Source organism: Sparus aurata, chromosome 21, assembly GCF_900880675.1.
Source record: "Sparus aurata chromosome 21, fSpaAur1.1, whole genome shotgun sequence".
In the NCBI taxonomy this organism is placed as follows: domain Eukaryota; kingdom Metazoa; phylum Chordata; class Actinopteri; order Spariformes; family Sparidae; genus Sparus; species Sparus aurata.
Window position 1 is genome coordinate 14,439,436 of NC_044207.1, and position 24,624 is coordinate 14,464,059.

At 42.1% G+C, this 24,624-nt stretch overlaps 2 protein-coding genes across 6 annotated transcripts; both read right to left on the bottom strand.

Moving 5' to 3' along the window:
* Nucleotides 1–1,324: 1,324 nt before the first annotated feature.
* fcer1gl (Fc receptor, IgE, high affinity I, gamma polypeptide like) lies at nt 1,325–4,802 on the bottom strand. Of its 3 annotated transcripts, none has more exons than XM_030402773.1 (5): nt 4,533–4,802; nt 4,285–4,376; nt 2,792–2,827; nt 2,233–2,344; nt 1,325–2,075 (listed from the first exon to the last, which is right to left on the bottom strand). In XM_030402773.1, exons 1-5 carry the CDS (start codon nt 4,585–4,587, stop codon nt 2,053–2,055), a joined length of 318 nt encoding a protein of 105 aa, XP_030258633.1. In that variant the 5' UTR covers nt 4,588–4,802; the 3' UTR covers nt 1,325–2,052. The 3 variants fall into 3 exon arrangements, with proteins under 3 accessions (XP_030258633.1, XP_030258634.1, XP_030258636.1); XM_030402774.1 differs by having other exon boundaries at nt 2,315–2,344; nt 4,533–4,766; XM_030402776.1 differs by having other exon boundaries at nt 4,593–4,751.
* A 232-nt stretch (nt 4,803–5,034) lies between these two features.
* On the bottom strand, nt 5,035–23,930 carry LOC115572568 (vang-like protein 2). 3 transcript variants are annotated; one of them, XM_030402770.1, is made up of 8 exons: nt 23,740–23,930; nt 13,421–13,792; nt 12,697–12,820; nt 11,042–11,649; nt 10,568–10,701; nt 10,209–10,344; nt 9,375–9,618; nt 5,035–9,249 (listed from the first exon to the last, which is right to left on the bottom strand). In XM_030402770.1, exons 2-8 carry the CDS (start codon nt 13,489–13,491, stop codon nt 8,989–8,991), a joined length of 1,578 nt encoding a protein of 525 aa, XP_030258630.1. In that variant the 5' UTR covers nt 13,492–13,792; nt 23,740–23,930; the 3' UTR covers nt 5,035–8,988. The 3 variants fall into 3 exon arrangements, with proteins under 3 accessions (XP_030258630.1, XP_030258632.1, XP_030258631.1); XM_030402772.1 differs by lacking the exon at nt 23,740–23,930 and adding an exon at nt 23,464–23,714; XM_030402771.1 differs by lacking the exon at nt 23,740–23,930 and adding an exon at nt 23,132–23,457.
* Nucleotides 23,931–24,624: the final 694 nt, after the last annotated feature.

Consider the following 24,624-nt stretch of genomic DNA (forward strand, 5'->3'; position numbering starts at 1 on the left):
ACAGCTGCAGTAGAAAAAAAACACTCTATGAAAAGTACTTCTATTGTCTTGGTGTGTGTAATGGGAATGGAATGACAGGTATAATATTAATAATAGCCCAGAAGCATGTATGTTCACATTAATAATACTAATTATATACACTAACAATAATGCAAATGGAGTTTCGACCCAAAACTGTGTATTTGAATCTCAGTTTGGGGTCCTGAAGTTGTCTTTGTCAGGTGTTGCAACAGACAGCTGGTAGAGTGAGTTTTTTGTGAAGAGCCTGAGGTAAAACAGTTCACAGTCAGAGCTCACAGGTTGTTATGAATCTGTTATGAACACATTTCCAGTTATGTGTCTATGTAAATAAGAGTGGGAGAGTCAAGCTGAGGAGTGGCTGTCACACAGGGAGAAAACAGTCCGATAGTGTGACTGATTACCCTCGGCTGGTGTTGCTTTCTGTTATGAATGAAATCTTTTAGTCATTAAAACCAATGTTATTTCAGTGCTAAAACTGAACCGATTTCTCTTAATTAAGGACAAATCCACCAAAACGTTGAAGTGTGTGTTCGAGTCTTTCCGGGGAGTAATACTGCATATGTGGGGGGAAAAAAGCAGTTTAAAGCCTTTTGTGGCTCCAGAGGAAGCTGCATGTAATCTGACAAACTGCCTCCAGTGATATCACTTAGTGGCTAAATTGCATTGTGGGTAATCTAGGTAGAAAAGGAAGGAAGAATAATAGGTCGAATAACAAAAAGGTTATATTCTGGTTATATTTCCCCAAGACCTGTAAGCACACTTTAATGTGTACAATTAGTGGATTTACCCTTTAATTCTGACTAGGTGTAGTATCCATTTAGAAGATCGGACCCAGTTTTGGTGGTTGGTGTCCTAAACTTGAGATGATGAAAAAAAATAACAAAATAAACTCATGGAGCTTCACAGTTTCATTTTAATATTTGCTACTTTGGCTCTGATGCTGCATTCAATCTGCAAAGTAGGTAGTAACTAACGTTATCAAATAAATGTATTTGAGTAAAAAGTCCAATATTTGACTTCAACATGTCGTGGAGTGGAAATATAGAATAGCAGAAGTTAGAACTACTGTGGTTAAGTACAAATACTTCAAAATTGTACTCTAGTAAATGTATCTAGTTATGTTTCACTGCCAAAAGAAATTTGAAAAATAATTATCAGAAAAAAAATCCCAAAAAATAATCATTACTTGCACCTAGTCTTTAGTCTTTGCAACACATTTCATGTTGTGTATATAACATGATGTAGGATAGTCCTAAATATACCAAAAGAGGGAACCAGTGAACAGAAACAAAAGTCTAGCTTCTGTTTTCTGAGTAAAAGCAGCTGTGAGTAACAGATGCAGCCTTTCCTTTATTAGAATATTGTTAAATTAATTTAAACATTCATGCATGCATGACATACATTTTACAAATAAAAGCATTTGTACAAAAAAGGGAGTCATCAATAGAAACGCCCGCCACATGTTAAAACAACATAACAAGGAGACTCAGTATATATGTATATATTCATGTACATGTTAATATCTTGAAAGTTAAAAAGGTGAAAGTCAACGTCAACAGAGACTCCTCTTTCCCACAGAAAACACTGTTCCTTGAATGCCTCGTCAGCAGCCTCACCTTTATTTCTGTGACTTTATGACGTCACACGACATCACAGAGTCACATGGTTGCATGATTAATATCTTGCAGCTAGTAAGAATCGATTAAGCACAGCTGCTGGCTCAGGAGTGTGTGAACTGATCAATCAGAGCAGACTGAGGGGCCTCAAAGAGACAGGAGCTAAAACAGAGCATTTCAGACAGAGGCAGAAAGATGATGTGTTTTCTGAGCACTAAAGCCTGTACACGCATTCTCGTATTTACCCAAAAGAAAACTAGGAACCTGATAATGAGCATGATGAGTCCACTTTAATATACAGTATAAAGCTTTAAGAGATGTGACGATGTGTTTCTGTGCGCAGCGTCCTCTCTGCACCGAAATCTTCTTTCATCAGACGATCGGCTTTTTATCCATTCTGATGGTCTCGTAGGTATCAGTGCTGTGGGAGGTCAGACCCTGCAGGACACAGCCAGAAGCACAAACAACCAATGTGAAAAGTAATGCATTTCTGCAAAACAATGTGATGACTATTTCCTGCACACAGTCTGAGAGTGACATTTCTTTTCTGACAGCCTGGTGGGTGAATAAAAAAAACAAAAACAAAGTCCTTTACCATCAACTGTGCGGTAAGCTGTCACTTTTCCATCATGTGCCTTTTTAATTTTCTTTTTAAGCATTAGAATGAGAAGTCTCACCGCATAGATGCCTCCCTCTGCGGGCTGCTTCTGTGGGACGGAAACAGTTCGAAGGTGTTAACAAGCGTGTTTCAGCAGCAATCACTTCTAAATAAACGCAACAAAGAGCTGAGTGTTGGCTAATTGACATATGTAGTTCCTCCTTCGAGTCTGTGTCTTTAAAGATTATTTAATTCTTTCTCAGCTCCAGTCTGCACGCAATATAACATTTAACAGGAAGTGTGATGTGACATATTTGTTGTGTGAAGCAACACTTGTGGAAACTGTGACTGTGAACACTGTGTATAAATACGGTACGTTGGTGGTCAGCTCAGGCTTACAGGAAATGATCGACGGTGGTTGGCTTTAAAGAAGAACTACTGCCTCAGAGGGCAAACAACACAGAAAACATTTATGCCAGCATGTTTCTTTTCATCACAACTGTCCTGTTTGATAGTGTTTGTTCAAAATAAAACAGATAAACAATTTAAATTTTACCTGAGGCTGATTGGCAGGTGGTTTGGCTGAACTCAACTGCAAAAAAGACATAAGAAAGCACATATGATTGAGTGATGCACAGTGGCGGAATGTAACTAAATACATTTACCCAAGTTCTCTACTCAAGAACAATTTTGAGGTAGCTGTGCTTTCCCAGTTCCAGTTCCATTTTTTTGCTACTTTACACCTCCACCTCATGACTTCTTGGATGCAGATGTTATACTTTTTACTCCTCTACATATATTTGATAACTTTAGTAATCAAACAGGAAGGTAATCTGAAAAGTAATTAGTAACTAAAGGTGTCAGACAAATGTAGTGGAATAAAAAGTACAATATTTGCCTCTGAGATGTAGTTGAGTACTTAGTCCACTACATTTCTGAGGCCAAAACTACTGTACTACATTTATTTCTTATAACTTTAGTTACTTTACAGATTTGTGCTGCATGAGAGCCAAAGTAGGACATTATAAAATGCATTTATTTTATCGGCAATCAAATTTTAAAAACAAAAAACGCACATTCTGCTAATCAGAAAAGTCCTTAATATCAGATCTGAAAATTGTTCAGATATGCAATCGATCAGTCCACAGATTACAGTATTTAACGGTATTGGTACTTTATACCTAAGAACATTTGGTGTCAAATACTTTTACTTGAGTACTTTTCGTATAAGTGACTTCTGCTTTTACCAAAAACAATAATTTAACATGATATCTTTACTTTTACTCAAGTGTAACGTTTGAATACTTTTTACAACACTGGTGACTCACGTCATATTTATCATGAAGTGTGAGATTTAACTGGCGAAAGTACTGAAATATTCAAGAGGATGTGAAGAGTTAGCCTCTAAAATTGGGAAATGAGTGGAACAATTTCTGCTGCTACTGTGACCATGAAACCCCATTTAATTACAATGTTAAGAAACTAGTTGGTAAGAGAGTTGATTTCTGAGTCTCAATCCTACTTGTCGAAATACTGACGATTTCAGATGGCGGCCAGGCGAGGCGCTCGAGAACGTAACATAAGGTCACATCCTTTGGACTGTCGCAGAAAAATTTCCTTCACAAAAAAATAAAATAAAAAAATTCACAGTCCGGAAGCAATAAACTGCTTTTAAAGGCAATCGAGAGAGACAGCGACGGTGTCATTTTTTCATGTCACGTTACATTATTACTCATATATGGCCAATAAAAAAGTGATTGATGTATGAAAATTGTTACATAGAGCGTCTTTAAACGCAGTAGAGGAATTTAAACTACGATGGATACATCTATGAACAATACAGACGGAGTTTGGGGTAATATAAGCTGAACAAAATGACAATTCCATTACTTTTTCTACTCAATGTGTAGGGAATATTTTAGCAAAACTATTATTGTAAATCATCGTATTTTCATCAGTATTATGATTCTGCAGAACACTCATGCAACCATAAGGAACAGCTCTGCCCTGTCGACATGGCGCTGCGTGTGTTGTTCCTGTTTGTCTTACCCTCAGTCTGCAGTATAAGACGGTGAGAATGATGCCGTACAGGATGAGAATCCCATCCAGGATGTAACACACGCTCATGTCTCCGAGGGCCTCTGTACACAGAAAACACATCATCTTCATCAGTCATCACCATCACAACTACTTCCTGCAGTCGTCTCGATGCCGTTTCATCTGGCCATGTATCTGTTCCGAGTGTGATAAAAATCTCCCCAGAGCGGCTCAAAGAAGTGACATTTACCAATCCTCACCTGCGCAGGTGGGATTGATCATCAGAAAGGCGACGAGGACCAAAGGCTTCAGCATCTTACCGAGCAGGCTGCCGAAAAGACCGAAGATCTGCTTTGTTGCCTCTGACAGCGAGATTTCTTCAAAAACCCTGTGAAGAGAGCTCTGTGAGCAGCAGCGACAGGAAGTCCGGGGCTCTCTGTCCGTTTTTTTTGAAGCTGTGAAACCACACGCCTACCACACGACCATCCTCCACTCACAGAAGTTCCTCTGAAACTCTTGTGAAAACACTGCACTCCTCTGTGCGTTCAGATCCAGTATTTCAACACGAATAAAAACAAAAAAAACAAACATTTTCACAGAAAGCAGAAGCTCTCTGTGTCACAAAACCACTGACATCTTAATGCAGACGGTCATTTTCGATGTTGGTCACATTTGGTGCAGATGAAGAGGTGAATCACGTATCGAAGACAGCTTCATCTCCACAACCTCCCACGCTCCGAAATAAGTGAGAAAGAGGAAATATTAGGTATAAATGGTTTAATAACGGAAAGATGCCTAACACACTATACAAGCTACAGTTACCAGAAGGGAGGGAATACAAGACAAATCTACAAAGTTTTTTTTACAAGCCACATGTTTTTTCAAAAGTAAAAACATTCGGATAAATTGCATCGTCATAACTTAGGCACCTTCAAAATGATAGAAAACAAGTCATTATATATATAAAAAAAAATGTTTTGTAGCCTGAAATATCTCTAGAATGCATCTCTTAAAAAAAAACAAAAAAAAAACATCTGCATTTTGATCACTCGGGTGAAATGTCACAGAAAATGGAACTGGCGTTTGGATCGATTCATAGCAACGTAAAGGGGTCGTTTTTAAAACCGTGTTTTCACTGGAAAGAAGAGCAAAGACCCAGTCGTGTCGTGCTTCAACGTAAGCCGCGTTTCCATCGAAAGTAACTTTTAAGAACCACTTTTTTGAGGAAATAAACCCTGTTGTTGTCTGCTCTCTCTGCCGCTATGTAAAGACCTGAGAAGATTCGGTAAACGTATTCTGCTATGAAACAGCGACGGCTGCCTGTAGATGCCGTATTTGCCGTTGTATGCTCCAGTCTGCAACTCCCTGTAGAATTATTGAAGCACAATGAAAAAAAAAATGAACTGGTTTGTGGCTACAGATTTCTTAAAACTGGTGGCTTAAATAAAATGCAGCAAATATGAGAACAGTCAGAAATGTTATGGGGGGTAAAATAATATCCCCAGAACTTAATTTGGACCCTGATCTTAGGTTGATCAAGGTTCCTAAGTCCCTGGAGAAACTCCCTGCGATGGAAACGCGGCTGTACTGTAGGTAGATACATCGGAGCGGCTCAAGTCTCAGGCGAGTTTTTAGCGTTACAGTGAGTCTTTCAGGACCTGGAGAAGAAGGAGTCAGTGTGAGGACAGATGTGCCCCACCGCTGCTCCGCCTCCACATCTGGAGAGGATAAGGCTGTGCTCGTTTCAGCTCGTGGCACAAGGCGAGGCGGTGATACGCTACGAGGAGTTACAATCACACGTCTGGTTTGGGATTTCTTTCGTTGAAATGCATAAAAACACTAAAAACCACAGAAGTCAGCTCGTAGTTTAACTACAGCTGCCTGCTCAGGACTGAGTGTGTAGTGTTAAAAAGCCCGGAATAGACCAAGACACCATTTACACCTGGTAATAACATGTGACCTGTATCTGGATAATAACATCTGATCAGGAACAATTACCTTCACATAATTTTTGTCTTAATTCTGTATTGTGTTTGCAAGTGAGTAGATAGAGCTCAGGCATTTAAAGGTCAGGGGAAAAAATTCTCTCCCCCGCGGCTGAGTAACTTATTGTTTCCAAAGCTTTCAACCACATGTTAGAGGCAATTTCGTTAACATTTGCTTCTCAGACTGGTTTCCCAAGCATTGTCTTTTGAATATAATCTTTTGTTCTCAGGTGTATGATTTCCTCAACTCAATAACAGGCATTGCTGTCCGTCTCCGTCTGGATAAATGTTGGCAAGTATGTAAACAGGAGGGACAACAATAGAAACCCACATCTTGTTGACATCTGTCGTTGCATTAGATTTAGAAATTGTAACCTCCGTACAAAGATGGCCTCCTCCACCTTTAAAAAAAAAAAATCAGGCCAATAACAACAATTAAACCAGCCTGAGATCATCATTAAAAGCTTCAGAAACATGAAAGTCGGACCGCCGGGTCGAGAACGCTGTCCGGAGGGACCTTGACGCTCTACATGTTCTTTCTTTGAAGAGGAGTCATTTGTCAGTTTTTTTCTAGCCAGCCTCACTTTGCAGGAAGTGGTGGCGTTAGTCAACATGAATGCGTTCCCACGCTGCATTAAAGGACAAGTCTGGCAATATTCTTGACTTTTCTAATTCTCAATAAATCCCATGAAAAGACAAGAAAACAACAATCAATTGATCCTCCTAAAGATGTCTTGTCAGTGTAACCAAAGACTGATATTGAAATATGAAGTCACACATTGCACATAGTCTTTCATTGTGAACAAACCCACTCAAGTTAATTTCAAATTAAACCTACAGACACTTCCTGCTGCTGGAAATACTCACTAGTGACCATTAGTCAGCAGCCCTGGAACAGGCATAATATACTCCTTTTATAGTAATGTCTACTAAAAAAAGGAAATTAGTCAGTCTCTTAAATTAAAATATGTCAGTTTACGCCTTCAGTAGGAATTCCAATATTTGTTTTCTCTTTATTTCATGAGATTTACTGAACTTAGAATAACAGGCTTCAGCTTTAATGGAACAGTTCCACCAAAAATATAAACATCAGTCATTTTATCTACTCACCCACATGCTGATGAAAAGTCGTGTCAAGTTTTGTAGTCCACAAAACATTTGTGGAGCTTCACAGCAGAACAGCGTTGCGGCATTCTCCTGAAGTAGATGGGGACTTGTTTTTCCAAACGCAAAATACAACAAAAATAAAGAAGCATGAAATGGCTCCATAAAGCTCTTCCGGAGTAAGACCAGGTCCTGGGAACCTAGAGATCCCACATTTATTTGAAATTACGTTACTTACACACCTGATGCACTGTGGAGTTTGCTTAGCGGGTTGCATGCTAACCCTTTTATCTTACCAGCTACAGTGAGGATTTTGGCTTTAAAAAGCAGGTAAATAAATAAACATTTTCAGGGTTCTCCAGAGACTTACGCCAGACTTAAAATATTTTTATACCCTTTAATAAGCTGAATTTATCACTGTAGTGGCAAAGCCAAAAGCATTAGTTCATACCCCTCATCATGGGTGTAAATCTCTTTTCAAATTAATTTGGGATCTCAGGGCTTCCGAAGACTTTGATTACACTGGAGAAGCTGTATTGGGGTAATGTTACTTTGTTTTCAATGACTTTATTAATGTTTTAAAACAAGTCCCCATCTACCTCAGTTGTTAAAGAGAGAATGCTGCGAGAACGTTTTTTTGTTGTGAAGCTCCAGAAATGCTTTATGAACTACAAAACTTCACCCCACTTTCTACTGGACTGGAAGTGAGAAGATGATGTTTCAATTTTTATTTTTGGGTGAACTGTTCCTTAAACATCCTCCTCCAGAATAAAATACGTAGATACAGATTGCATGTTTATAGCAGGTGTGAATGAGGACATTGTGGAGTCTTTCTTACTTAAAATTAATAGTAAAAAAAAAAAAAATGCCAGTGTAGAATAAAATAAACAAAAGCTGCATATTGAGACAGTCGTGAACATACAGAGTCTTGAGTAGCAAGAACTCAGGAATGTACTTCCGTTTTTCTTTACAGTCAGAGAAAAAGACGTCTTGGCCTTCAGGCCGCAGAAAAGCCATGTGTTAATTCAATGCACATAATGCTACATTCTGTAAGTACAATTTTTGAAAAAGTCACACCCTTTCATATAAAAAACAGTCTGCGTCATCTGAAACGAAACAACACACTGACAGGGAACCAAGAGGCAGTGGTACACCAGCGTTTGCAGTCAGAGTTGAGCTCCAGTTTGTCTGTTTTTAAGACACATGAGAGAGGAAGTGACAAGTGTGATGTAATCCCCCTCCTCTGGTGTTCATGTATTGAGTCAGCACAGTAAAGTAGTCCAGTGGTTACAGAAGAAGAGGCAAAAAGAGAAAAATTCCCCCTTTAGAAAAGAAGTTGTTGTTTTTTTGTTTTTTTTACAGTGTGTTGTAAAGACTCAGCAACACAGAAGAAGAGAAAGTCAAGGCATCTTTAAAATCCAGGTTTGGACAATCATTGAGCTGATCACAGTCTGATATCAGAGCATCTGTGATGATCATTAAACAGGAAGGAGGATTCATACGCTCCTCTCCTTCAATGGTTTCTTTGTCACAGACAGGAAATGATTGGATGTGAGCAGATCACATGTTCGGCCACGAGGGTGATCCAGAAGAGAGGGCAGCACGGGGGGGGGAAGGTGGGCAGCCCTCACACCGAGGTCTCCGACTGCAGCCTCATCACGAACTTGTGGCTCTTTGGGTCGATGAACTCCTCCCCGAGACGCAGGAAGGGGAGCGGCGTCACCGTGACGACCAGGGAGAAGTCCAGGCGTCGCAGGGAGAAGATCAGACCCTGGCGCAGGGCCGAGGTCACCGGCTCCTCGCTCACTAGAGTCCACTGGCGCCCCCTGCCGTTCTGCTGCTGGTACTGCATGGTGGGGCCTGGGGAAAGGTAACGCTCCAGGAAGGCCTGACAGGGTGGAGGAAGAAGGTTAATGTATGTTTTAATAGGAAGATGGTTTTGTTGCCGTGTTTAACCATAACAGTGTCAATTTTATTCAACAAAACTCATCAAACGGCAGATTATACCATTACCTTTGGCGTCATGTTGTGTGTGATGCAGAACTGCAGGTGTGTGAGGATGCTCTCCATGCTGTGGAAAGCCTGCTGCCGGGTGGTTCTCAGGTATTTCTGCATGGCCCGGGCCATCGGGGCAAAAATAGCTTGAGCCGCCTCCCTCGGATCCATCACCTCCCTCGGGTGTTTGGGGGACGAGGCGAGCTCCTCTTCATGGAGGCGCTTGATGTGCGTGAAGGCCTCCTCCACCGCCACGACCAGCCTAGATGATCATTACAGACACGTGGTTACTTCTCAACATTCTTTATCATGATTGGGGGAGTTTTTAAATATCCTTCAGAGGCACTATTAAGAGTGGTAAGGAATTACTTGGTTCAGCTGAATTGTACTGTGTTTGCAAGCAGCCACTAAAGTTAAAGATATTTGAGTGAAAATATGTGAGGCCAATGTCCATTAGCACGCCAGATGGACTAAAGACAGGTTCAGCATGGGAAATACAGCTCGACACAAACAGAAATGGCCAAAATCATCAGCTGACCTGCTGTTTCGAGAGTGCTACAACCTTATCAACATGCCTGATAGCCATAAATTCTGGCAGCATCTGTCACTACAAATTATGTAATGAGGGACGCTGTTTCTTAATTCCACACAAATTGAGTTTCTCATCCTCAGCCAAAACAGAAGCGGAGACATGTAGATGTGTGCCAAGTTAATATTTGCTGATAATGAGCTCAGCTGACTCACTGTGATGCGTGAAATAAACAAAATCAGTCATTTCAGGAGGGAGACACTGGATCCCAGCTGCCACATAATATCTGCCCCATATTTGTAAGAGAGGAATATCTATCTGACCTGGCCTTGCGCTTGCGGACCCTGCGGTCCATCTCGGCCTCCTCGTAGTAGAACTCGTTGTGGGAATTGTCTCTCCTCCGGGCAGCGGCTGCGATCATGGCTCGAGACTGGCCTGTGGAGTTGTTGGTGGTGTTTTCTACAAGACAACACATGTAGGTATTAGCAGACTGCGTGTCAGGTATTCAGCGGATGTTCATATTCATGTGAGAGCAAGAATAAGTTAATACAGATCTGAATGAAGACAACGGCTGCTTACGACTTTCAGCTGCTTTAACCTCAGTATGTCAGTTTTTGTGACATCTGGTTCTGACGTACAACAACAAATGACAACTGCCGGAGCGTGATGAGGCTGTATTTACCGTCTAGGGAGTAGACCTTGAAGCCGGTCATCTTCTTGGACAGGATGGACTTGGGCAAGTTAAGCAGGGCAGGGTTGTAGACGGGGAAGTCGCTGTAATAACGGTCCAACACCCAGACGGCCGCCCGCTGGATACTGAAACACAACAGCATGTCAAATCAGTAACTACAGGTGTAAGATCAGCTGCTGAGTGCACAAGGAGAGGCCATACTCTGTTTACACACATCACAACACCAGTCAGTAGAACTAAAGCACAATTTCCATATCAGGTTATTACTGTGTGTAAGACTGAATGAAATAGGGTTGTCTATTGTTCAAACATTCTACTTGTTGTTTAACACAAGAGCTGCAGCAATTCATTGAGAAATCGCCACGCAAAATGACTAATTAATCAACTGTGAAAATAATGGGCAGATTAACTGATAAAAATAACAGTTAGTCGCAGCCTTATCAAACACTTTGTCTTCTCACTCACCTGAGGTGGCCCACATTGTAGAACTTGCTGGCTCCGTCCGTACTCCGGACAACCTTGAGGCAAAAGGCGGGCTGCAGGTGTCGGACCTCCAGCAGCACCAGAGCTAGGTACTGTATAAAGAGCAGAGCGTCCACCAGTGAGGCGGCGTACTCCACAATCCCCCTGTAGTCCCTCTCCCTGGGCTCCAGCACCCGCACGCCGTAGAACAACCAGTACGACGCCACGAACAGGAACACCAGCACCATCAGCAGGCAGCGGAAGACGAAGAAGCGCGGCAGCGTGGAGCGAGGGGGCCGGAGGAACAGCGCCCAGGAGGAGATGAGCAGGACCAGGAGCTTAAAGGCCAGAGAGACGTAGAGGCCTTCGCAAGGCGTGCCGCACGGCTCGAGGGCGTCACGCCACAGGACCTGCGGGAGGATGAGGAAGGCTAATGGTGTGACCAGGGCGAAGAAGCTCAGGCAGCCTCCTAGAGTCGGGCCAACGAAGCGCTTACACTCCAGCGGAGTCGACTCTTCCAAGTCTTTTGTGACACGGGTCAGGTCCTCGTTTGAGATACTGTGTTCTGAGGTGCCAGTGACGACAGTGGTGGTCTCGCCCCAGTTGTCATCCTGTCCGACAAAGAGAAATATTCAGCATTCTAAAAAAACTAAAGTCTCAAGTTTTCTTTAAAAAGTAAGAAATATAAAAGGAGGAAAATCAAGCAAATCTGAAAGATATTTTTGGTCTTTTTACGAACTGGATAAAAATGAACAAGATCTGACTGACACACCTGAATTCAAGAAACTAGTGGGAATCTGATAACGTTTTTAATATAAAAGGTGTGTTTAGGAAATAAAGATTATTTTCAGACATTGAATTTTAAGGAAATTTAAGCTCCTAAAATCAGTCGAGATGAAAAGTTCAAATATTCTAAGAAGGAATTGACCCCGTTTACCCATGTGGCCATTTGTGTCCCTCAGATTAAAATACAAATACCTCCTTACCATTTACAGAAAGACACCTCTACACTTTATCTGGAGACAAACAAACACCCGCAGTCTCTCTAATGAACCCATGCCTTTTAACTTAATATAATACCTCTTACATATCCTCAATGTCAACACCTGCTTTTCACCCATGATTGACAAGACAAACAAAGATTGAAAAGAAGTGACTGGCAGCTCCTACAAAACACACTTGAGCCATCAAGAGAACAACAGTCTTTAAAAGGGATGAAAATGTGGCAGCAAAAAGAAAAGAAAACACTCGGTGGGTCAACATAAATCCATCCGTGACATTTTAATGAGAACAAAAACAGCAGCGAGGTCACAGTCCCAGTCTGAAGCCTGAGAGAATATGAAAACAGACCCAGTTGCCATTTCTGAACCAACTCCTACATCAGCGTGTTTAATCTTATTTCAACATTTATCTGTTATATAAAGAACATGGCTTTTAGCATCCAGTGTGACTAAAACCATTTACCCAGGAGATGACAGTGCCACAAAGGACAGAAAATAACAAACAAACCACATTGCTGATAGAAAACAAGAACCTCTAAATCATTTCTGTTGGTAAATGAGCTTAAGTACTAAACATTAAATGTACGCCTCTGGAACAATTGTTGTAATTTCAACAAATAACAGGGGCCTAAAGGCAAAAGAGGCAGTGTGACTGACCCTGTCATCTCCGCGGGTCGACTCTGCGTCCAGCAGCGGCTCTCCAGGAGTCTGGATGGTGACCGATTTGTCCCCACGACTGCTGCTGTCTCGACTCTTAGAGCGGTGTCGATCCCTCCGATCCCTGGAAGACAAAACGACACACAGGGTTAGAGGAGGTGCAGCAGGACTCAAATTCTTTTACTCTTCCTGTGATGTTTGATGTAGCTTGTTCTGGGTGTCCTACAATATATTAACCTGCTTTAAAGGGAAGCTTTGATCATTTTGTACCACATGAATCTTATCACGTCATGTGGTCTGTATATGCAAATGGGCAACACTTTTCTTCCATGTTGCCGGCATCCTCAGCTCCCCCCACATTAACCGGCAGAAGCCAACCAGGTAGATAAGCTTCGCCTCCTCAACCTGGCATTTCTTGGCTCCCTCTTCATCTTGTGCTACAGATTGTACTTCCACATTTGTGCATTCCCATCTCCATGGAAACAAAGCTCACAGAATTCAGATGGGGAGAGATGCGACTCACCAAACTCACATCAAACTGTTAAAAATTAGGTAGTGCTGATGTGATCTGAGCCAAAAGTCTGTTACTTGACATCCTATTTCACGCCTCCAGTCTAATCAGAAACATATTTCAGTGTACTGTTTAGCTGTAATACGAGGTTGTTTGTTCACCGTATTAATTGGAAAATTGATGTTAAAATGACGTCATCCCTGCTGTATCTACCTGTGCTTGCGGGAGCTCCTGGAGTGGGAGGACTTGTATGAGTAGCCCGAGTACTGTGACTCGTTGTCCATGTCTCGGGTCAGCGGTGGGCGGGCTTTACGAGCCCCGCCTCCTCCTCCTCCCCCCGTGCCGCGCTGCTCGCCGACTCCTCCCAGCTGGCTCTTGCGCTCGGAGATGGACTTGGTGGAGAGAGCGAGGGGCAGCTTGAGCAGGTCAACCTTACTCCTGAGGGAATCTATCTTGGAGGCCGACGAGGAGGGAGCAGGAGAAGGGAGGCGGGAGAGCTGGGGAGGCTAGAGAGGAGGAGAAGAGGGGCGGGAGAGGATGATGGGTAGGAGAGTCGCAGCAGGGGAGAGCTGAGGTGGCTGTGATCTGAAAAAGACGAGCAGAGAGAGAGAGCGATGGTTAAATGAAATACTGAGGCTGATTTCTGCATCAGGATCTGCTGTGGCTCACATGCAGCTGTCCACAGTTTCATCTGCTCTGGATTATGATGAATGCATCCGACTCATGAAAGACTCTGAACATACTCATCAGTCATAAGTGATCATTTCTAAGTGAAGGGGAGATTCATACAAATGTTTCTCAAGCATTCTTTGTGGGCTTCCTGCCTCGTGCTTCTAACAGCTATCGCTCAAGACCATCTTAATTGATGCACTTCAACGGTCCCCTGAGGCTGTTCTGAACTTCCTTCTTTTTAAATTATATATGATGGGTTTGCCATAACCAGGATTTCTGGAGCTTTTAAAAGGGTAAAACTGAGGCACATTCAAGAACTTTCAAGAAGAGCTGAAATAAATCATCAATTGAGTATCCAGCCAGGCATGTCATTCAGTGGCTAAGTTGCATTGTGGGTAATGTAGGTTCCAGCTTTTAAAAAATGTGTGGAATAATAAATGAGATATCTCTGGTTCTGCTGTATTGATTTTGTTGTTAAACCGTCCATTATGAGGCTACCACATTACCCACAATGCAACTTGACCACTGGGTGACATCACTGGAGGATATTTATCAGATTACATGCAGCTTCTTCTGGAGCCACAAAAGGCTTTCTTCACACATGCTACTCCCCAAGACCTGTAAATACACTTTAATATGTATAAGTCATGTAGTTAACCCATCTGTGAGATTCAAACAGGCCATCTAAAAAAAAAAAAAAGATGTAATTTAACTGTTTAAAACTTGACAAATCCACTTGCAAATCAAAGGTTTAACTCATAAGCCAGAAAAATACTCAATAGGTCACACTTCTTCTGAGCAGGAGCTTGGTGGCTAATGTTAGCAAACTTTAAAATAGAGTTTGCTTTCTGTAACTAACATTATTGAACCAGTTCATCAACTTCATGACAGTTTTTATGCCATTTTCAAAAGGCACACAGGCCCACGTTTAATGTGGAAGTATGTTGTTTCCAACTGGCCGTCACAACTTTTCAGAATATGAACTGTAAAAAAAACTAATGCTCAGGTATGAAAATTGCCCAATTTTAGAGGCATCAGCACAGAATAATAGCTACTCAAAAGGCCATCAGGATCAGTATCAGTTTTCAGGAAGGCGTATCTGACAGTTTAATTACACAATGTAAAATGACCCTTAAAATTCAGAGTCCGTGGGTGTGGTTGTTGTGACCCCTCACCCCGGAACTCTGAGCACTGTGATCCACTAACACAAATTAACCCACTGAACCGAGTCTTCAGTCTCATATCTCATCTTCCAGGTCTCGGCCGAGGTTAATCATCACACGACTGTATCTCCTCTGAGCAGCCAGCTTTAGCCGCCGTTAGCTTAGACACAATGGCGGCCATATTGGATTACTGTGTTTTCACAAAACTTGTTTGCCCTCTCCCTCCCTCTCGCAGTCTCACATTCCCTCCCGCACTCCCCCCGTCCCCCGGGAAACCGGGCCTCACTGCTGCCATGGCAATGAAAGAGGGTGTTCAGCTGGAGGGGGATTGGAGGTTGACAGTTGCCGTGGAAACCTGACCTCACGCCGCCCTCTACTACTCTGTTCTCCATGCTGCCGAAAAACCCCAAAATAAAAGTGTTGGCATGACTGATGTTGGACTGTCATATGCTGGTTAATTGATAAAGGCCGGGCGGAGCTCGCAGGCTTTGATTGGCCCTCGGTGGGAAATGGAGAGGGACGTTAGCTGCCATAACTGTTTCACAGGGTCCTGATTTAACCTCATGTGGTTATTCTGCTCCGTCAACAGCATTGTGCTTAAAATCCACTTCCCTTTAAGGCAAATAACAACGAAATCTGTCGGTGGGATTTCTTTCTCTTCATGTTCCTTGTGAAATTCTGTTTTTAATGATATTTTGTACGAGGAGGAAGCGCCCCTCATCCAGCACCAATAAACCCTCTCTCAGTGTTACCAGACAAGACAGAATCTTGGACTCTTGCAGCCATGTGCAAAACCTCAACAACATGCCTGTGCCAAGACACAAAACTCAAATGACTAGCAGCCTTTTCCTGGTATGTCCTCAAAGCTTTTATTTAAAAAAAATAAAACATTATTGTGTACTGGAATACAAATACTGTATGTTTACTAAGATTGGGATGCCTACATGACTACGATTCAGTTCCCTTCTCGAAGTGTCGATTTATTCCTAATGGCTTAAAAAGGTGTAACTTCTAAGATATGGCCATCTGTCAAAGGTAGCTCCAGAAGGACAGGGGGCAGCGTAACTGTTAACTGCTCTCTGCAGTATACTCTTTGCTTTAGCAACTAGCTGTCACTAGCAGGGTTCAGCTCGAGTGACCTCTGCTGCATCCCTAGGAACACTGTACACTGGACTGCGGCTGAACAAACCCCCTGAAACTGACAGATGCCAGTTTTAGGACAGGGGACATCGTAAGGAGGTGATTTACAGAAGCTCTGAGCAACATCATCTCTGTGATCCAATACACAAAATGTTATTCAGTATAACAGAAAACATTACTTTGTCCCAATATTATGTATGTGGAATGCAGTATGCCAAAAATACCAGGATGTTCTACTACAATCAGTTGCATTTTGCAGTATGTAAGCCAGCATGCTAACTGTTCTAACCCACAATCCTCTGCACAGTGGAAGATACGTCACATACTTTGTCAGCATATTCAAGTTTAAGTAACGCATTCTTTGTACTCCAAAATTCCGTGCTAGGGCTACGGCATGTAGATCTCTGTGAATTGGGAATTTATCTTGAACAAACCTGAGCTGGTTTTGGTAAAGACAAACTAAGACTGTTTTGGTGAGTTTTATTTCGTTTGACTGCCAGTGCTACGTCTTTGACATAACATCAACAGTGTTGTTCCGCTGATGTTCTATTCATTTTTTGAATGTTTAAACTAAATTGTGCCCATATCCGACATGTATGCCCATCGCAAATAAAAAACGAAAACTAACACAGAAGCTAATAAAAACTGAACTGACGCTAAAGATTTTTAACAATCAAAACTAAACTAAAATCAGCAAACCCACTATAAAAATTAACTGAAAAACTGAACCAAATCGACAAAACACACATACAAAACTAAAATAACACTGGTAATGGCAGAAACATGAGCCTCTGGTGGAGCCTTCATCAGTCGTGCGGTGCTTTAATGCCCATAAAGTGGAGAAAACGGATGATGGTCGATGAGGCTCCACGCGAACCACATGATACCTCTGCAACAGAGAGGAATCCTCCCTCTGAATGTCATGAAACACGAGCAAACACTTATTCCAGATATTAAAGAGCTGCATGACAACAAACTACCACAGCACATTAAAGAATGATTAAAGATCGGTCACCCTCAGCTGCTCCGAAGCATCCTGAGAGCAAACAGTCGCTGCAGATTGACATGGAGATTTTAAGAGGAGCAACAAACCACATACTTTCAGACCGGCAATAAACTAAATCTAAACAGTGTTTTTATCTAATAGCTGTGGAAGTTTAGCTCGAACTCGTCCTCCCAGATGGTGAAACGTTGGCCAAAATAACAATCTGAATTCTTAACTGTCTTTAATGTTTAGCCTGCCACTTTATAAAAATAACAATTACGGCAACAATGTCCATATTTCAAAGAGATTACACTGCAAGACGAGTCATTCTAGAATGAAGAGCAGCCTCACTGATCCTGTAAACTAAGATCACAACAGCCGAGTTAATGCTGGGCATCTTTCTCACACACAAAACAGTAAAAGGTCCGCCCCATTAGCTATAGCTACCTTAGCTAAAGCCACGCAGGGCCCATACGTATCTGAAGGCATAAGAGAGCAATTAAAGAGGACTAGGAACAGAAATCTAAATCCCTACCAGTGACTGCTAACGGTGCAATACAAACATGTCGAGCAGAGCAAATATTGTGGTGATAACTAAAGTTTGCCTTTAGGTCGGGGCTACAAGGAAAAGTCATTCAAATCACCTTAGATTATGAGACATGTTGTGTGCAAAGTTTACATTCTGCTCCGAGATAATCCTCTGGGGAGCGTGGAAGTACTCAGATAACCTCACACTGCATATCCAGTAAATTCAACTTTCTGACAAGTCTGCACAACACGTGTTAAATGATGCTTATGTAAACATCATTTAGTCAAAATAAACCTCTCCTGTGGTTGCATCGAGTTCTGAACTTTCGAGGCCGCCACGAATAAAAGAATTCTGGAGCTCTGCTGAGTTTTACTGTACAAACAAAGAACCTTCGCAAAAGACGCCGTTCCTGACGGATCGACCTCAACTTTGACCACAGACCTTTCAGCCCAAACAGTTCTATGATATCATGTCAACGTGACATCACAGCACCGTTTGACCCGTTATCCACATAATGAGAGACATGTGGTACAAAAAGCGCATGAGGAGGGGTTTGGGTGGTCTTTTAAAGTCGAGCCAACATGACACTCCATGTATCTGAAAAGAAACAAAAGCTTGAATAGAGCAAAAGAAACTGGTTTGCAATTCTAGCCTGCAACGCCTAATAGGGAAGGATGATACGAACTAAAGTCTAAATCACAAACCGTCACATTTACCTGAATGACAATGACTTAACTTTTTATATCTCCTTTCTACTGTTGGTCTGCCCATGTGTTTTAGTCCTGAATTGCAAGTTAAAGACTAGATTTTGGGCTGGTTTGACTGAGAAGAGTTGCAATGACAACAGTTTAAGGATCAGTTTTGGAAATCATTTTGGAAATCACGCTTATTTGCATTAGTGCTGCGAGTTAGACGAGAACATGGAGACCACCTTGTAAAAGGTAGTAGCTGAGAATCTTAGCTTAGCATCAAGGCTGGTAATGGGAGAATGACCAGCCTGGCTGTGTTGAACTGGAACAAAATCTCCTCACCGACAACTCTGGAGTGCACCAACTAAAAATATTATATCTTGTTTGTTTATTCTGTAAAGAGAACTGGTGAAAAACTGTAGTTCACAGTTTTAATGGCAGTTATATGATGCACTATTTCTCAGCTAACGCCAAGCCTGTGAAGTCCCAGCCAAGAACTGGTCAGGAACAGAAGGATGGATATGCTGGTAGGATTATGTTTTCCAGGCAAGCCCTTTTCTCCCATTCCCATTCTTTGTGCTAGGCTAACAGTCTGTTGGCTGTGGCCTCACATTTATTGCACAAACTTGAGTGGTATCGATCTTTTCATCTAACTCTCGGCAAGACAGTCAAAATCGTAAACATTTTAAACTACTGCTTTAACTGGAGTGATATGTGTCGTTTTGGATTTGTGACATACCAGAATACCGTCAATTCAATACATGTAGTAAATTATACAGCCCTGTAGCTCCATCTGTAATTATACAAGATGAAACATAACCACTGAATGCCTTAAACTTGTGCATTATGATACCTTACGTTTGAGCAGCACCAGCTAAAACATTTTCTACAACTTAGACTGCAGGGTGAGACAAGCCGGTCCGCCAACACGTCCGTCTCTCAACCCGTCCGTCTCTCAACCCGTCCGTCTCTCAACCCGTCTGTCTCTCAACCCGTCTGTCTCTCTGTCCGACTGTTACTGAGAAAATAACAACACTCGATCCACAGAGGTGTGGTCCAGTGTTGGGATGGATAAGGTTTCCTTTTCATTCATCCCAGTGTCCTATGGCCTAGTTAATGGACTTCAGCAGGACTCGTCTCAACGACTTGAGTTGGCAACAAAACTTAAATCAACACACATCTGAACACAAGTCAGAGCAACTGCAAAAGCATCAGCCGTCATTGTTTGTGCCTTTTGATCGGCTACATCCTACTCAGTTACTGTTCCTGGAGAGCCATTGTTGACCAAACAGCGTTGTTATTCTTCAGGCTTTCTTTTTTTTTTTTTATGACACCCAAGTCATTCATTTCTCACAGCCGTGCCTCAAAGTTAAAACCTGACCTCTAAAAAAGAAAAAAAGAAGGGGAAGAAGAAGAAAATGACCCTTGTTCACTCAACACAGGCAACAACAGGCCAGTTCAGAAATCTGTGTGGGTGTGTGGTCTGGAGATTAAACAGTTGTGATGTTGGACCACAGGGAGTGAAGAGCCATTGAATATAATTAACTGATAACAAGGACGAGCCAAGCTGCCTGATAAGCTGATGTTTTACTTACATACATAGCTTTTCAAACTAAAACTCAAGCAATTTTCAAACACCTCCAAGCCCGGTCACAAGGATTAATAATCGGCGGTTAATGTTTCTGCAAACCACTGACGAGTTCACATTCTCAAGCAAAAATGTCAAACAGTTGCTCGTTGCATCTCCTTAAATGGGTTTTGGAAGCGTCGCATTAGTCTCTGGGAAATAGTGATGAGCATTTTCAACAGTTTAAATCGAATAAAAATAACAAATTTGTTGCAGCCAAACTGAATTGCTAAAGAAAAGAATAAATGAACTTAACTTGCCAGGAAAATGTGAAGATGTTTATACCAAAACTTAAGACGGTCAGTAAGTTCGTGATGCTCAATAAATCCATCAAACCATCAATTATGGATCATCAAAGCAATGAAAATTAGTCAGGAATGTCGCTGTAAACGCGCAGCTTCAGTCACATTGCGTCTAAAACGAGCAGATGTTGGATTTCACAGCCTCTAGTCTCCCAAAGGCAAAAAGAAATCAAGCTGTCATCGAACGTTTTAAGCTGCTGGCACTGAGACAGCAGCTGTCAGGGTGGAGAAGCAATCTGGGCCATCTCTGAAATGACCAGCTCCATTCAACAGCCATTTGAGGCCTGATACACCAACTGTGAAAATAAGCATGCACACACCCAGGGTCCGACAGGGTGAAGAGGCTTGCTGCTGCAACAGGGCCACACACACACACACACACACACACACACACACACACACACACACACACACACACACACACACACACACACACACACACAGGGTCGACCACCACCCACTGCCGCCTGCGACGACACCAGTAAAACCAGCGAAAAAACAAGACAACTGCTACTGTCAGCCTTCGCGCACACATGGCTAGCAAACCGGAGCAGGTGTGTGCATTTGTGCATGTGTGTTTGAGTGTGCGCGCGTGCGCGTGTGTGTGTGTAAATCTAACAGGATATGGTTGAATCAACAGGCCTGTCCTCCGCTCAGTGCCGGGATTCAAAGGGACCCCTGCATACAATCTGTCTTCAAATACAAACAAAGTATTAAGGAGACAGGAAGTGGCTCAGTGGGCTGAGATGGGATGGATGTGGTTCAGATAAAACGACTCTGGCCCATTAGGCTGTGTGGGATGAACGCGTTTGGGAAAAAAAAAAAATCCAGTAGACAACATAATAAAGGGTCAGTTCAACAGCGTTATTACATGATTCACCAAACTGTGGTGCCTTGACATGCAGTGTGGCGTATTAGAGCTATGACTAACAATTATTATCTCAATTCATCGATTAGTTTGGTCTGTAACAGGTCAGATAAACGGTGAGAAATGTTGCTCAGTGTTTCCTCGAGCACTGTCTTGATTCTACGACTGTTTTATCTTTAAGAGGGTTCAGGGTTTAGAACTTAGATCTATGGGCAGAAATGGAATATAATATTCAGAATCATGCTCTCATTTCTGTAAACATGCCTTGAAACTGTTAATCGTTGCGTTCTCATATCTTTAGAAAGAGCCTTTTATATCAACAGAGGAAGCGGGACCACCGTGTTGCACTGCCATGTTTCTACAGTAGCCGAGAAGGGACAAACCAAACACGGGCTCTAGACCGGGCCTTTCACATTCTTGCGAGGGGTATTCAGCTGTTTGCACCCTGCAACCTCACAGCTAGGTGCCACAAAATCCTTAACACTGGACATTTAATCCTTCGCAGTTTGAAGTAAAGATTAAATAATTTGTCGATTAATCGGTTACATACTTTTTCCCTTAGAAGGTCAAAACTAAAAACACCCACTGTAGGATCCCCAAGTTACATATTTAAAGAGCATTTTTACCCCACAAGACATAAAACAGCTTAAACAGCAAAATAAGTATATTTAAATGTTATAATTTTTCCTCTATAATCATCTGGGGGCTGAACGGAGCCTTATGAAGGACCAACTTTGACTGGCAGAACCCACTTTAGGCAGCCTCGTGTTAGTTGGTTATATGACAGGTGCTTATATGGCATTAGCTGAAAAAAATGATTTGTTCTATCTAGATTTGTGTTGTATTTTTTCACATTTCATAGACTAAGCAGTTCTTCTGAAAACTAAATTGTCTGCTGTCCGATGTGATTACATATCTATCTGGTGTGACTGGGAGCTCTCGACCTGGTCTGCTTCATGGGTAAACTTTATATTGTTAAGTAATTTTACAGCTTTTAGTTCGCAGTTTCTCCTAGTTTCAAAGTCAGACTTCAGATAGCTGTTTTCATCTTTAAAACGTTGATTGCTTCGGACTTTATCTTGCTTTTTGTGGTCACGAAACTAAACGAAAACAACAGGATAAGGGGGAAATTCTGTTTTCCAGTCATTTGAGTGAACTCAGAAAAGACATGTTGACTGGCGCTGAGATGATCGGTCGATTGCCTGACTGGGTTGCGGAGCAAAAGAAAGTGAAGTGCCAACATTTCCGATAACCGATCGATTGTTTAGGTAATTTATCAGGCACAAATGACTCCAGTTTGAGGGTTGCAGCTTCTAAAACGTGAGGATTTGATGCTTTTCTATGGTTAATATCATTGAAGATTTGGATTTGAACTTATTGCTAGTTTATTTACGTTATTTTTTTTTCATCTAAAGGCAGTCATTTTACGCCCTGCTGGACTGTAAACAATAAATTTACAGTGATACTCCTACAGACTGTTTCAATGCATGCATGTCAACAAAACCATTCTGTACTTGGCATTTCTTAATCCTCCCTGTGAAGCTACTGTAAAGCACAGCTCATTTACACCAACACTGACACTTCATGGCATCTATACATCCTGTTTTATCACCACAGCTTACAGTCCCATTGGAAGCAGTGTGCAGTTACTGTGGTAATTTAACTTTAATGAGTGTTTATGGCATTATATAGTCTTTTTTTCTAGCAAAGAAACCCAACAACTGTGAAATAAAAGCAGTTATGAGACCAGCAGGTAAATGAGGAAATCGGGGCCTGTAAGCTGCTGCGGTCACATTTCACTGTTTCTGTTTGAATTTGGACATTTTTGAACGGCGCATAAAGCCATATGGGGCAACATTTGGATCTGGCAACATGGATCAGGAGTCAAGCTGCATCAATTATTCAACAATACTGCACATGCACAAAAGGCTACCAAAGGGCTAACTTACTGTGAGGACCCGGGAGCATTTGGGGGGCGAGTATAAAGAGTTGTGCGACCTACAAAATGAGAAAAGGAGGCTGTTGTGGTCGGCCAGGACAATGGGAGACTCCCAGGCCCCACCGGTCGCGTCCTGATGCCAAATTATCCCGTATGTTTGTTCCCTTTCTCCCCCCGTTTCCCCTTTTCCTCGCTGTAAATGAATGGACGCACTCAAATTCCCACCAGTCCCCTCACCGAGGAGAGAAATTCAAACCCTCCGGCCTACAATCAAACTGGTCGCGGTTATTCCCTCCATGCGCATCCGTCTCCGGATCATGTATGTCCTTTAGAAACACTCACAAACGCACAAGTCGTCCTCCCACGTTTAGAATCGCCCCACAGAGCTACGTGGGGACAACAATAGAGCCGATGAGGGTCCTAAAGTTCCCTGCGGTTTCAAAAAAAAAAAAAAAAAGGCGACCATCATCGCGTCCTGTCGACTATTGTTTGGGGAAACCGGAGATCTCCGGCGCCCCGGAGCCTCCTCTTTCTTTCCGCGTTACAGTAGCGCAAACGCACCCAGAATCACCAGCGGCAGCTTATGGAGACATTTTCCGCAGAAAAAATACTACTTACTTATTCCAGATTGTCCATTCAGGTATTTTCTCACTTTCCACTTTCTTTCCACTCAGCCGTAGCACCGTGCGCCCCGCCTCCGCTCCACTGTGGCCCCTCCTCTGGTTGTCCCCTGGGGGCGCAGGCCTGCGAAACGCTGAGGTGCAGCCACAACACATTTGTCATTACCACTGGGATGTTTCTGTGAGAGCCGGACAGCGTATAATGTCACAAAGTAAAGTGGTTCCATGAAAAGCTCATAAAACAGAGGGATAATGGGAAAAAATGTTCCAGAGCCACCACCACCACCACCATCATCATCACCATCATCATCACCATCATCATTATCATCGTCCTCAAATCCAGTCTGACCTTTGAGAAAATGTGGAGAAAAACATGTATTTGTCTGGCCCAGCAACATTAAGAAAAGCACTCAGATATAGAGTTTAACTAAAATAACCTCTTTCATAACTAAAGACACCTTGACATTTTTTCCTCTGTGCTCTACAGAAATAAGTACTGCAAATAGAAAAACACAAGAGAAGAACCCGTAAGACAACATCAACCATGTGTGCATTATTTCCACATCTTATCACATTTCTTTGATGGAGTTTGATGGTTTATTTCATGATTGTATTTGTCAAAGAGGCAGAAATATTTAAAACTGTTCTAAATTCCGTGTATATTTTGGCCATGTGGTATTTACGAGTTAAGGAGAAACTTAATATTAAGCACACTGACTGTCTTCACTTAATATTGTTATTTTGTTTCTCCTGAGGGGAAATTCGTTCTTCATTTATAAAATGTCCTTGACGTGGAGAAATGGGTTGTTCTCACTGAAATAATTCAACAGATTCAAACCTTTTGATAAACAACTTTCATTTTGAAATATGAAAACAACTATGT

Coding starts and splice junctions, on each gene's coding strand:
- fcer1gl (XM_030402773.1), bottom strand. CDS start 4,587: ATGCTGAAGCCTTTGGTCCTCGTCGCCTTTCTGATGATCAATCCCACC. Junction 2,828..4,284: donor TCTTATACTGCAGACTGAGG/GTAAGACAAACA, acceptor TCTTTTTTGCAG/TTGAGTTCAGCCAAACCACC. Junction 2,345..2,791: donor CACCTGCCAATCAGCCTCAG/GTAAAATTTAAA, acceptor TCCGTCCCACAG/AAGCAGCCCGCAGAGGGAGG.
- LOC115572568 (XM_030402770.1), bottom strand. CDS start 13,491: ATGGACAACGAGTCACAGTACTCGGGCTACTCATACAAGTCCTCCCAC. Junction 10,345..10,567: donor CAAGGTCTACTCCCTAGACG/GTAAATACAGCC, acceptor GTTGTCTTGTAG/AAAACACCACCAACAACTCC. Junction 9,250..9,374: donor CACACAACATGACGCCAAAG/GTAATGGTATAA, acceptor CCACCCTGTCAG/GCCTTCCTGGAGCGTTACCT.